Genomic DNA, 13,228 nt, shown 5'->3' with positions numbered 1-13,228 from the left:
AAATTTCTGCTCCAATCGACACAAGCTAGCTCGAGATGGTGCTTCATGATCAAAAGTCGTATCGATTTGATCAGCATACTGCTGTTGGTTTAATCCACGTCGAAACTCAATGCACAAAAAAGGATGTGTTTGTAAAATACCACTCGTATATCAATGTCAGATTTGACATTTGACATTGATCTGTGTTGCTATATGTCAAAACTTACTTAACAACCCTCGTAACAACAACTATTAACCCGTTGAGAGAAAAATTTCATTATATGAATGAAAACCTTTCATTCTAGTTCATTTATCGTTATAATAATAAGAATTTCGGTTTAAATCGTTCAAGATAAATTTCCAGCAATTCGAATTGGTTTTGCCATGGTACACAACAGAAAAATATCAATGTTATTCCCGAAGCACGTTTCTTATTAGAATAGCAGTAAAGCAATATAAAAGTATTAAAATAAAACTTGATTTGGAAATTCCTCAAGTTTTATTTGGGGCAATGCTGCGGAAGTTCCCAGCAAGAATTGTAAGCTAATGGTTCAGAAAATAGAATGAGTTTCGATCTCATTCGTTTCACCCAGGATGATTCTACGGATATTGTTTGATTTAATCAAATATGGAAATGAACGTCTCCAATTTTTTTTTTCTCGCAACACACACTAAAATAATATAGTACAGTACAGTTCGGTAATTAATTATATTATAAATGTTTGAAAGAACAGTTAAATATTGGAAGATTAGTTTGAACACTCACAGGTGTTATTCAGAAAACCGGATTCATAAACTCATAGATGAGTATCTCAATTTATTGGATAACTACGTAGAAAAAGATGATTTTAGTTACTACCAAAGCTGTAGGTTGTAGATTATGATGAGCTACGTTATATTTTGTCGATGGACACCCACCTGGAAGTATCAATTGGAATCCTCTATCATCTACTCGTGTTTTCTCAATCTTATGATCAAGACTTGACGACATGACGAGGTTATGGTCTAGTGAAAAGAGTTGTCTGCATCCTCATTATAGATTTGAGTCGATTTACTAGAGTGAAGTGATTGAGTAGCTGCAAAATCGAATGGAGTATCTTTCTACCTGTGCCATGGGAGATTTAAAGACCAATGGGATGGCGATTTGGTTGTTGGATTACTAAAAAATCACGTTACTAATTTTATGAATGAAATTATAGAAAGATGTAGTTTGTTTTTGATGGATTTGTCGTGCTCACAGATTACTAAGATGATATTTCAGATTTATAGGGTTATTTTCTATAGACCGTATATCGATTTCAATACAAAGCTAAAAGCATTGAATTGATCAATTTATATTTACAATAACACTAATGTAATTAATATTGAGATAAGGTTTCATATCCATTATCAAGTCCCGAAACTAAATTCTTAACCATTAAGGCTCATGAATAAATAAAACTGATTTGGTTCGTCATTAACCTAATACCAGTTTGTAATCGATACAAGCTTTGACTGTTTTAATAAAATTAATTAAAAAACGCGATAATGAAATTAATGATATATAAATTGAATGTACTTCTTCGTTTCAGTCGTTCTGATTCGTCTAGATTTGTAATTGTCAATTAACATAGTTGACACCCAGATACTTTTTTCTAGCTATAGAATACATCTGGAAATTTACGAAAATTGAACCTTCTAATTTCTCTGAGTGTTTGGTCCTTGGTCCTTCTTGATCCCCATCATTTTTAAATTTTCGCCACTAATCAACGTGAAATTACCTGTTGGAATCACCTGCTGCATTCCTGGTAATCATATTGTGCAATCGGGGTAGGAAACAAGCAGCCCTCGTAGTTAGAATACTAATATCAGTCGTAATCAGTGAGTTTGAGAGCCACTAAACCTATCTGAAATAAATTATAAATATAGGGTGATGCATATAAAATATGAAAAAGAAATTATTTGAGGTAATTTTCTACAAAAGTCGTATTTGAGTGTTTCGCAGATTATAAACGACCCTGTATATATATACTTATAGCTTTTTTCCAAACAATTTTATAATTTGTTTCCTCAGTAAACATGAATATTGATTAAATTGTTATTTTTACAGTTATTTTTGTCGACTAAACAGTTTCTTTATGTTATACAATGCATTTATAAATTCGTTATAAAATTGAATCAACAGAAATATTAGTTACTTCGAAAATATATCCATCGTAATTTCAAATTGATATAGATTAGGCGAATTTACAAAAAATTAAATTCAAAAAATAATAAATGGAAAATAAATAGAACAACAACAATAAATTACATTGTATATTATCAAAAACCCCTGTATAATCTTCAACTCAATATCTAACAGTTTTTATAGGTTATACAAGCCTCAAATGAAGCAAAATTATTTCTCTTAAACAAATATCGACGTGCAGAAACTTTTTTAAATTAATTAAAAAATATTTCAAAAAATCTCTGTGTGGTTTTAATTTAAAGACCCTGTAGTTTGCTGTGAGCTAATCTATGAATCGAATATCACATATCAAACTAAAAATCTGTACTTTTACAGTTTGGTTTCCAAAATTTTATTTATTTGTGTTTGTTTGGACTCGCCCATATTCTTGAAACTAATGTAAATAATTTTAGTCGAATTGGAAAAGTATAACTTCTATTTCTTCAAAAACTTCTCTTGGTTTTCGATATTTGATACAGCTGTAACCAAAACAATCCAGTGGAATTTAAATAAAAACATTGCTCTGGAACCAAAAGTTTCTTCATCATTCCGATCGTCTATGAGCCATATAAATTTTAAATCTTTTTAATGTGACCCAAATGTCTTATTTTTTGGGTCTTTGTAGTATTTGGAGGTTAGTGCAACCATAGAATTCTTAATATCCTTCTAAAATACTACATCACAAAGCTTTAGTCAGATTAAAACTTATCGTATAATATTTCCCAATTTATTTCAAAGATACATGTAGCTAAGGAGCAAAAACGTCAAAACAACTAAATGGTTCCATAAACGAAGATCCTGGTAGGACACATAATATATAGTTTTTGACATTTGACAACCAACTATATGTAGATTGATAAATCTCAAGTTTTGTCACAAATTAAATATCTGAACGCATCTGTAATATTTGACATTTGACAACCAACCATATGTAGATTGATAAATCTCAAGTTTTGTCACAAATTAAATATCTGAACGCATCTCTAATATTTGACATTTGACAACCAACCATATGTAGATTGATAAATCTCAAGTTTTGTCACAAATTAAATATCTGAACGCATCTGTAATATTTGACATTTGACAACCAACTATATGTAGATTGCCGAATCTCAATTTTTGTCACAAATTAAATTTTTGAACGCAACTGAAATATTTGACATTTGACAACCAACAAATATGTCGATGGATATTTCAGTCAAAGAGCGCATCCTTTTATTTTTGTGAATGATTACCTCGTAAGTATTTTTCAGCGTGTTTTCCCAGATATAGCGCAACAGTTTAACAACCATAATTAGCTGGGTGAACAAGCAATGTAGAGGAACTCAATGCGACCATTCAGAATCTTCTTCCGAGACAATTGATTTCCGTAAAATCAGTTGACACCGTTATGAACAAGGATTATGTAATCAACTATCCCATGGAGTTTTTAAATTCACTGGAATTACCTCCAACGGATTTTTCATTCGATTTTAAACGTTAACAATTTCCGGTACGTCTGGCCTTTGCAATGATCATAAATAAATCGCAAGGCGTCACGTGTTCGTGTTGTTTATTTATACACCACAAAACACAAAATATAGTTAATCAGAAAGCTTTAAATTGATCAGCAGATGTGTGTCTCTGTCAATATATACATGTTTCAATAAAAAAATGTTTTGTTTTGTTTGTTTCAAGTTTATTTTATACAAAAGTTTAGGTATTCTATTTATCGATTGGGGCAGTACGAAGTCTGCCGAGTCAGCTAGTTTAAAATAAAATTGTGAATACTAATTCAATATCTTCTTATTAATTATCCTTATTGTAACATCAGTATTTAATTTTTTTTCATTTAAACCTAGTAACTCACTTTTTTCGAAATTTATACCTTTTTCTAGCATCACATTATTCCAATTTGAACACTTAGATTTTCTTGATATCACATAACCTTTAACGTTAACAATAACTTCATAAAAATAATTCACAGCCTCTTCACTAGGACCTATATACGTAACAAAAAACTCAACGAAATATTTATAATAATAATATACACATTTAAAAATACCGTTATGACAAAAAACTACGAAAGTTTCATCTTTATTAGTTATTTTCTTATTGATTTCATTCGACGTAAACACTTCCGAGTTATGACCATTTTTGATGTGCTGTTTCAAATTTGGCAACGTTGTTATTACATTACAAGGTTCCAAGATGCATTTGAAATCGTTATAAACGCAGTTAGTTTCGTGTGAATGCATATTATCTAAATTCACTTTTTCCACACAACCTCTACTGTAATTTTTACAAAAAGTTTTATCTTCTTTTCCTAGCGCTTTGATACATTGATAACAAACGTTAGTAGTACATTTATCACAAGTTCTATGACCTTGAAAACATTGATTATGATCAGCTAATCCACCGCAACTCACACAAACCTTTTGTTCAATATCGTAGCTTCTTAAAGATTCATATATATTTTGTATTGGATTCACTTTTATATCCGAATAAACTAATTCCGGTTTGTTACCGAAGAAAACGATTCCGTCCATATTTATATCGACTTCTTCTTGAAAATCTTCATTTTTCATTACTAGTTGATGATCACAATTAGCTTTAACATTCAAAGAATACGTCAAATTGTTATTTTCCTCCATTTTGTAGGTGAGTGTAGCTTTTATTTGATCTGTTTCGCAGTGTAGTTCGTTTTCTTTGCAAGGTTTATTAAATATGTTGATATAGTGCGATAATTCTTTTTGGTAAGGTATTAAACTTCTGTAAGAACACGTGGCTTCGTGTTCTTTTTCATCACACCAACTGAATTTGTAAGTACAACCTTGGGTGTTGTATCTACAAGGGAATGTTATTATTTCTGCGATGGTTTCCAGACCGATTTGTCTAACGCATTTGTTTCTTTCTTCTTTTGGTAGCAACTTGTAGCACTTTCCGCATATTTGTTGGTTTTCTTGACGTACCATCAACGGCTTGGAACTTAGGTAACTACCACAAAGAAAACAACGTAATTTTTCAAGTACGTGTTGTGGAATTTGGAACATAATTTTCACTACAAAATAGTTATTACTCTATCATAATAATTAGAATGAGTCATTAATTCTATTGATTACTTGGCTTTTACAAAATCAAACTACATTGTTAGACTGCCGGTTCAAAACTAAAAATTTTTCACCTTGGAATAATTTACTTTTGATAAGATAAACCTACTTGTGTGTATTTAATTTTCGATGAGATAGTTCAATATTTAAGTCGTAAGAAAATTAAGTAAATTGTCAACGCAAATAAGTATGACGTGTCGTTAATAACCTGCTGAGTGATTATTGCGAAATACCTTGAATTTTTAATTTATATTATAGGCCAATCCGATACGCTATACCAGATGAATTTTTATTATGACAAACATCATTATTAAATTAACTTAAAACAGTTAACAACAACTATTGTCAATAACAATTTGTTTGTTACCAGGAAATAACGTTTTCATATCTACAGGGTGATCAGAAAAAATTAACCTAAACACTAAAATGACAATATACAAAGTCATATACGACGAACAGGTCGAGTATACAAGACAACAAGCAACTGCTCTGGTACGGACATGTGATGAGGATGGAGCAGAACCTTTGGTCGAAGAAAGCATTGATGTATCAAACGAAATAGAAGAAGACGAAGAAGACTTTCAAGGAGCTGAAAGGAAGGAATTGAACAAAATATGAAAAACAGAACTATCCAGGAAAACGAATGGAAAGATAGAAAAGTGTTGCGTAGAAACAGTTTAAAAACAATTCATAGCAATAACCAAGATCAAAACCTAAAACTTCATCTTTTGATTATATATCATAATTGAGTTTACGATACATTAACCCATTTAATACAAAGAGCATGTCGACGTGCTCTTCGATTCCTCACCCACTGACGGTGCGCGTGCCGGCACGCTCCCCTTTCCCTTCACCAATGACGGAGAGCGTGCGGGCGTGCTCGTTTGCCTTTACTTTACAACTCGACACCAAACTATCCGTTACAACCAAAGAACTCAGCTTTGTACTCCCGTGATTTTCGAAGAAAGAGTGTACAATACGTCGTTTACCGTTTTAAAATCGGACAAGTGAAAGTGTGGCTTTTTTTAAATTGAATTTCAGGTAAGTGAAATAAATTTTTCGTAAAAATAACTGAATCGTTAACATAAGTTGACATTTTTTCCTATTAAAAATATTTAATTTCAGCATTTCGTTCAGTCTATTTTTGACAAATAACTTTGCAAGTTGTATGTGAAGTTTATTGTAAATTAGACTGGGCATTTATTTTTGGAACCATTTTTAGAATTATCATCATTTTTAAATTCTTTGTTTTATTTTTTTTTAGCTATTTTTCAAGTTTTAGGATATATTTCTCCATAAAACATTCTGTCCTCATTTTTTCTGATTTCACTTTATTCCATTCTAACTTTTAGAAACAATATCGTTTCATTATTTCTCACAGTGTATTTTTTTCCATTTTTTCGACTTTTAGAAGTTAGAATACGATATAATCATGAACATTCCTCAGAAAAAAACCCCGGTCCGACCTCTCCAAGTAAGCCCCCCTTGTACTTAGTTGACTGTTACCATAAAAAGATGGGATTGTAATTATAGTACATAAATGTATTGTTTGTAAATATAATTTTAATTGAATTTATCAAAATTTTTTCATATTAATTTTAGTAAATAAGTCTACTTTCAATTTTAAATATAATTTTAATTTAATTCATAAATTTTCTTATCTTAATTTTAGTAATAAAATAAGTTTTTGAAAAATTGTACATACAGTAAAAGTTCTATAAAAAAAATGTGAAAGTTTATTTATTTTTCATATTTCATTTGATTGGCAATAAAAAAAATTGGAATATGTATATAATTTTAAGAAATCGTTAACGTAATTAATATATACAATTACATTTTTTGAAAATGTCGTTTTTGATTTTTTTTATTGTCAGTTTAATTTCTCGGTCTCGGAATCAACAACGAATTAGTTACAAGATAAGTCACCCACTACACAGGTGAACTGATCGCTTTACCACTGACGGAGAGCGTGCCAAGACGCACCCGCTTAATTATCGGATATAGAACCTTGAGATTTTTTTAATTATTTTTTCAATTCAAATTAATGCTAGATCAACTAATTTGTATCAGAAAACTTCGTTAGAGCTAAAGGTTTATTTCAAATCCCCCGTATTCAGCGATAATCTGTAGAAATGGGTTGTCGTATTGAATGGGAGGAATGAGGCCGAAGCTGTATGAGGTTTCAGAATTTTCAGGTGCATCAAGAAAACTAATACAAAAAACGGAACTTACTCTGAATAGAACTGAGATCAAATGTTTGGAAAAAGGGAGGCTACCAAAGGACTGAAGCAGAGATCCTTATTTACTTCACTTTCTTTACTCAAACTCAAACTGGAGGCATCAAATTTGTATTGTATTACTACCAAAAAATAGTAGATATCTACTAGATTGGATAGGAATCAAAAATACTCAACTGGAGGGGAAATAATTGGAATATGGTAGATTTTAAGAAAACATTGTTCATCCAAGTTATATATTTTCAAATTTAGAAATAAACTAGTTAGCTTCAGAACTTATTTTAATAGCGTCCTTAACCCTAAATGAAAAAGGAATATAATTATATTTGAAAAGAAAAAAATCTAAATCAAACCAATATTGTTTAGAAGTATGAGCGTAGTTTCTGGTTCAGAAAACGGTAGGATTTCATTTTACTACTTTAATAACAATCCTAGATGGATTTACCAGCATAAGTAGATATCAATTTGATGAATTTGGTCACAAAATTATTTCATTCTTGATATAAATTGTACAGTTTATTTGATGATTCATTTACAGCGTTCGGCTATGTAAATCTGATGATTTTGACTGTTCGTTATCGTTCGGCCATCCGATTTATTTCGATCACACTGCTCGGTTAGCGTTTTGTTTCATTTTAACTGGTATTTTCCGATACTGTGCTTTAATTTCGTGGTCTTATTTTTTTTTTAATTCGTCTTTAATCGCGCCGTCCTGAATTCTTTTCATAACCTATAAAACATATCAATAATAACTCTTCTTGACAGCGAGTTTGCTTTTCATATTTATCATCGTATTTTCCCGAGGAGTTCCAGATTAAGAGAATCGCTCTTACGGAATTTATGTGACAACGTTTCTTTTGAAAAAAGATGAGTAAATCTATCAAATATTGAACTCATTGATTCATTCCGTAGGCTGCCTGTCACAGAATGATAAGGCAACGTTGTTTTCGTTTCATTTCTGAACAAATTGAAAGGGAAATTTATTGGATTTACGAATAATACCCACGTGTAAATAATAAGACAAAAGATGATTTTTAATAGACGTATCTCTTTGAAAAAATTATTTTCAAAACTTCATAACACATAAATAAATAAGGTTAAAACATTAATAATCATTTCCTCTTTTTTTTTGGAATGGAAATTATTATTTTTTTCTGTTTTTTTTTCGTATATTCAAATTTGCTTTAATGATTTCATTATACAAACATCATATACTTCACACTTCGAAATTATTCACGCTACACCATATCTCATCAATTCGTTTATCCAACATGAAAAAACCAATTTAAAATATCGATTCGCATTTACGAAAATTGAAGTCAACTCTCCGTACAAATTATTCCAATATTCCATTCGGCGATATACCAGTGAAAATAAAAAGCTGTTGGCATTCGCCTTTGTACTTTTAATAATACAAAAAAAATCTTCTATCAGTCATCATTTTTAATTTGAGACCACACAACGAGTCGCGAATGAAAAACTCGACGATAAACTGTAACGGGTAATTGTTAGAAATGTAATAATGATAAACCCCCGTTTACGATGCGCTTCTTTTATTGGTGTTAATAGTGTTATTTTTTGTAAAGGGCTATAGACTTTCTTTCTGCTTTTTAATGTTGAAAATTTATCGACCAGCTCGTCGCATTTTATTCTGGAAGATGTAAAATCGTCTGGAAGCAGTTTCGAACTCTAATAAAACTAGTATCCATTGATTGGCTACCAATAACATATTAATATACCTGTTATATGGAAATACTTATTTTTTTATAACAAAAAACTGTTTATCATCGTACCAATTCATGTGGCGATACTGCAATTTCTTCTTAACTAGTCATTTCTGGTTCTAACAGTTACCTATATATCCATAAGTGAGCGCGCGTGATAAAACTCAGATAAAATTCAAAAATGCATGCCGAATTTTAGAAAGCCAACTCGAGTTTAGAGTTTCCGTTTCAGCGCCATCTCTTGGTTCGTGGGCAGTACTAAAACAGTTTCCTTTCTGTTGTTGACGGCATATTTTCAATTCAAATCTTTCGACCACGATAATTTTGATTCCTGCTATAACTGCAAGTATTCAGGTAATTCTTGGGATGAGGATCACAGAAGTTCCTCACAGGAATTGCACGGATTCTTGCGGAGAAATCGTTTTCGTTACTGTTCCAAGGCAACATCCTCCTATAGCACAGCCCCTTTGATACATCCTATTATTTTAAACTGATTTCATATGAAAATAGATCCAAAATCGTAGAATTAAGCTCTAAAAAGTGAACGATCACCTTTGGAGAGTCCTACTGGAAGATGTGATACTTCATCGACAGCTTGAGAACTTGAGGGCTAAGGTACAACTACAGTTTATGGAATACAAAGGTTCCGAGAAAGATTCCAGATGATCTTCTGGGGCTAGCTCGAACGACTATAAACGAAGAATTAGCCCCGAGTAAAATCTTTCTAGGCTTCTTCAGAGAGGTCTACTCTTCTCGTGAAGGATCAAGATTCAAGAAGATATTATCTTCCTGAAGGATGTCAGATCCAACGGCTATAGACACGCAATCTTTTTCGGCGTGCTTAAGAAGCATGGAGGTTGTGAAGAAGATTCGGATAGGTTTATCTTTGCTGCGAATAAACCTTTACTAGCAATTTTAGCGTGTTTATGGTGTACAAAGGTTCCGAGAAAGATTCCAGATGATCTTCTGGGGTTAGCTCCAACGACTATGAACGATTGTCATCAAAATGTGGATTGATTCAAGGAGATAATATCTTTCTGCGAAGAATTAGTCAAGAGTGAAATCTTTCTAGGCTTCTTCAGAGAGGTCTTCTCTTCTTGTAAAGGGTCAGCTCTTTTCCAACCCTCTTCAACATGCTTATGAAGTACGAATGTTCTGAGGGAGATTCAAGTAGATATTATCTTCCTGAAGGAAGTCAGATCCAACGGCTATAGACACACAATCTTTTTCGGCGTGCTTAAGAAGCATGGAGGTTTTGAGGAAGATTCGGATAGGTTTATCTTTGCTGCGAATAAACCTTTACTAGCAATTTTAGCGTGTTTATGGTGTACAAAGGTTCCGAGAAAGATTCCAGATGATCTTCTGGGGTTAGCTCCGACGACTATGAACGATTGTCAACATAATGTGGATTGATTCAAGTAGATAATCTTTTTATGCGAAGAATTAGCTCAGAGTGAAATCTTTCTAGGCTTCTTCAGAGAGGTCTTCTCTTCTTGTAAAGGGTCAGCTCTTTTCCAACCCTCTTCAACATGCTTATGAAGTACGAATGTTCTGAGGGAGATTCAAGTAGATATTATCTTCCTGAAGGAAGTCAGATCCAACGGCTATAGACACACAATCTTTTTCGGCGTGCTTAAGAAGCATGGAGGTTTTGAGGAAGATTCGGATAGGTTTATCTTTGCTGCGAATAAACCTTTACTAGCAATTTTAGCGTGTTTATGGTGTACAAAGGTTCCGAGAAAGATTCCAGATGATCTTCTGGGGTTAGCTCCGTCGACTATGAACGATTGTCAACATAATGTGGATTGATTCAAGTAGATAATCTTTTTATGCGAAGAATTAGCCCAGAGTGAAATCTTTCTAGGCTTCTTCAGAGAGGTCTTCTCTTCTTGTAAAGGGTCAGCTCTTTTCCAACCCTCTTCAACATGCTTATGAAGTACGAATGTTCTGAGGGAGATTCAAGTAGATATTATCTTCCTGAAGGAAGTCAAATCCAACGGCTATAGACACACAATCTTTTTCGGCGTGCTTAAGAAGCATGGAGGTTTTGAGGAAGATTCGGATAGGTTTATCTTTGCTGCGAATAAACCTTTACTAGCAATTTTAGCGTGTTTATGGTGTACAAAGGTTCCGAGAAAGATTCCAGATGATCTTCTGGGGTTAGCTCCAACGACTATGAACGATTGTCAACATAATGTGGATTGATTCAAGTAGATAATCTTTTTATGCGAAGAATTAGCCCAGAGTGAAATCTTTCTAGGCTTATTCAGAGAGGTCTTCTCTTCTTGTAAAGGGTCAGCTCTTTTCCAACCCTCTTCAACATGCTTATGAAGTACGAATGTTCTGAGGGAGATTCAAGTAGATATTATCTTCCTGAAGGAAGTCAGATCCAACGGCTATAGACACACAATCTTTTTCGGCGTGCTTAAGAAGCATGGAGGTTTTGAGGAAGATTCGGATAGGTTTATCTTTGCTGCGAATAAACCTTTTCTAGCAATGTTAGCGTGTTTATGGTGTACAAAGGTTCCGAGAAAGATTCCAGATGATCTTCTGGGGTTAGCTCCAACGACTATGAACGATTGTCATCAAAATGTGGATTGATTCAAGGAGATAATATCTTTCTGCGAAGAATTAGTCCAGAGTGAAATCTTTCTAGGCTTCTTCAGAGAGGTCTTCTCTTCTTGTAAAGGGTCAGCTCTTTTCCAACCCTCTTCAACATGCTTATGAAGTACGAATGTTCTGAGGGAGATTCAAGTAGATATTATCTTCCTGAAGGAAGTCAGATCCAACGGCTATAGACACGCAATCTTTTTCGGCGTGCTTAAGAAGCATGGAGGTTTTGAGGAAGATTCGGATAGGTTTATCTTTGCTGCGAATAAACCTTTACTAGCAATTTTAGCGTGTTTATGGTGTACAAAGGTTCCGAGAAAGATTCCAGATGATCTTCTGGGGTTAGCTCCGACGACTATGAACGATTGTCAACATAATGTGGATTGATTCAAGTAGATAATCTTTTTATGCGAAGAATTAGCCCAGAGTGAAATCTTTCTAGGCTTCTTCAGAGAGGTCTTCTCTTCTTGTAAAGGGTCAGCTCTTTTCCAACCCTCTTCAACATGCTTATGAAGTACGAATGTTCTGAGGGAGATTCAAGTAGATATTATCTTCCTGAAGGAAGTCAGATCCAACGGCTATAGACACGCAATCTTTTTCGGCGTGCTTAAGAAGCATGGAGGTTTTGAGGAAGATTCGGATAGGTTTATCTTTGCTGCGAATAAACCTTTACTAGCAATTTTAGCGTGTTTATGGTGTACAAAGGTTCCGAGAAAGATTCCAGATGGTCTTCTGGGGTTAGCTCCGACGACTATGAACGATTGTCAACATAATGTGGATTGATTCAAGTAGATAATCTTTTTATGCGAAGAATTAGCCCAGAGTGAAATCTTTCTAGGCTTCTTCAGAGAGGTCTTCTCTTCTTGTAAAGGGTCAGCTCTTTTCCAACCCTCTTCAACATGCTTATGAAGTACGAATGTTCTGAGGGAGATTCAAGTAGATATTATCTTCCTAAAGGAAGTCAGATCCAACGGCTATAGACACGCAATCTTTTTCGGCGTGCTTAAGAAGCATGGAGGTTTTGAGGAAGATTCGGATAGGTTTATCTTTGCTGTGAATAAACCTTTTCTAGCAATTTTAGCATGTTTATGGTGTACAAAGGTTCCGAGAAAGATTCCAGATGATCTTCTGGGGTTAGCTCCGACGACTATGAACGATTGTCGTCATAATGTGGATTTATTCAAGGAGATAATATCTTTCTGCGAAGAATTAGCCCCGAATAAAATCTTTCCAGGCTTCTTCAGAGAGAAAAGGAAGCGAACCATGAACGATGATATTTCTTTGAAATTATTCTGCCAGAGTTTTAAAGATCTCTTCATTTTAATGTACAAAAAAATCTGTAACTGCCGATCAGATCAGATAAGTAATATAATAAATTATTGA

The 13,228-nt window shown here is 33.3% G+C and overlaps 1 protein-coding gene across 1 annotated transcript in view; it reads right to left on the bottom strand.

Moving 5' to 3' along the window:
* The window catches only part of LOC130895955 (lachesin), a 275,648-nt gene extending 270,322 nt beyond the window's left edge, over window positions 1–5,326 (bottom strand). Inside the window, exon 1 of the mRNA XM_057803642.1 lies at window positions 4,053–5,326. Coding sequence (XP_057659625.1) covers window positions 4,053–5,217 — 1,165 coding nt within the window. The 5' untranslated portion in view covers window positions 5,218–5,326. The remainder of the gene's footprint in view (window positions 1–4,052) is intronic.
* Window positions 5,327–13,228: the final 7,902 nt, after the last annotated feature.

Source organism: Diorhabda carinulata, chromosome 6 (genome assembly GCF_026250575.1).
Source record: "Diorhabda carinulata isolate Delta chromosome 6, icDioCari1.1, whole genome shotgun sequence".
Taxonomy (NCBI): domain Eukaryota; kingdom Metazoa; phylum Arthropoda; class Insecta; order Coleoptera; family Chrysomelidae; genus Diorhabda; species Diorhabda carinulata.
This window is presented reverse-complemented; position numbering and strand designations above follow the sequence as displayed.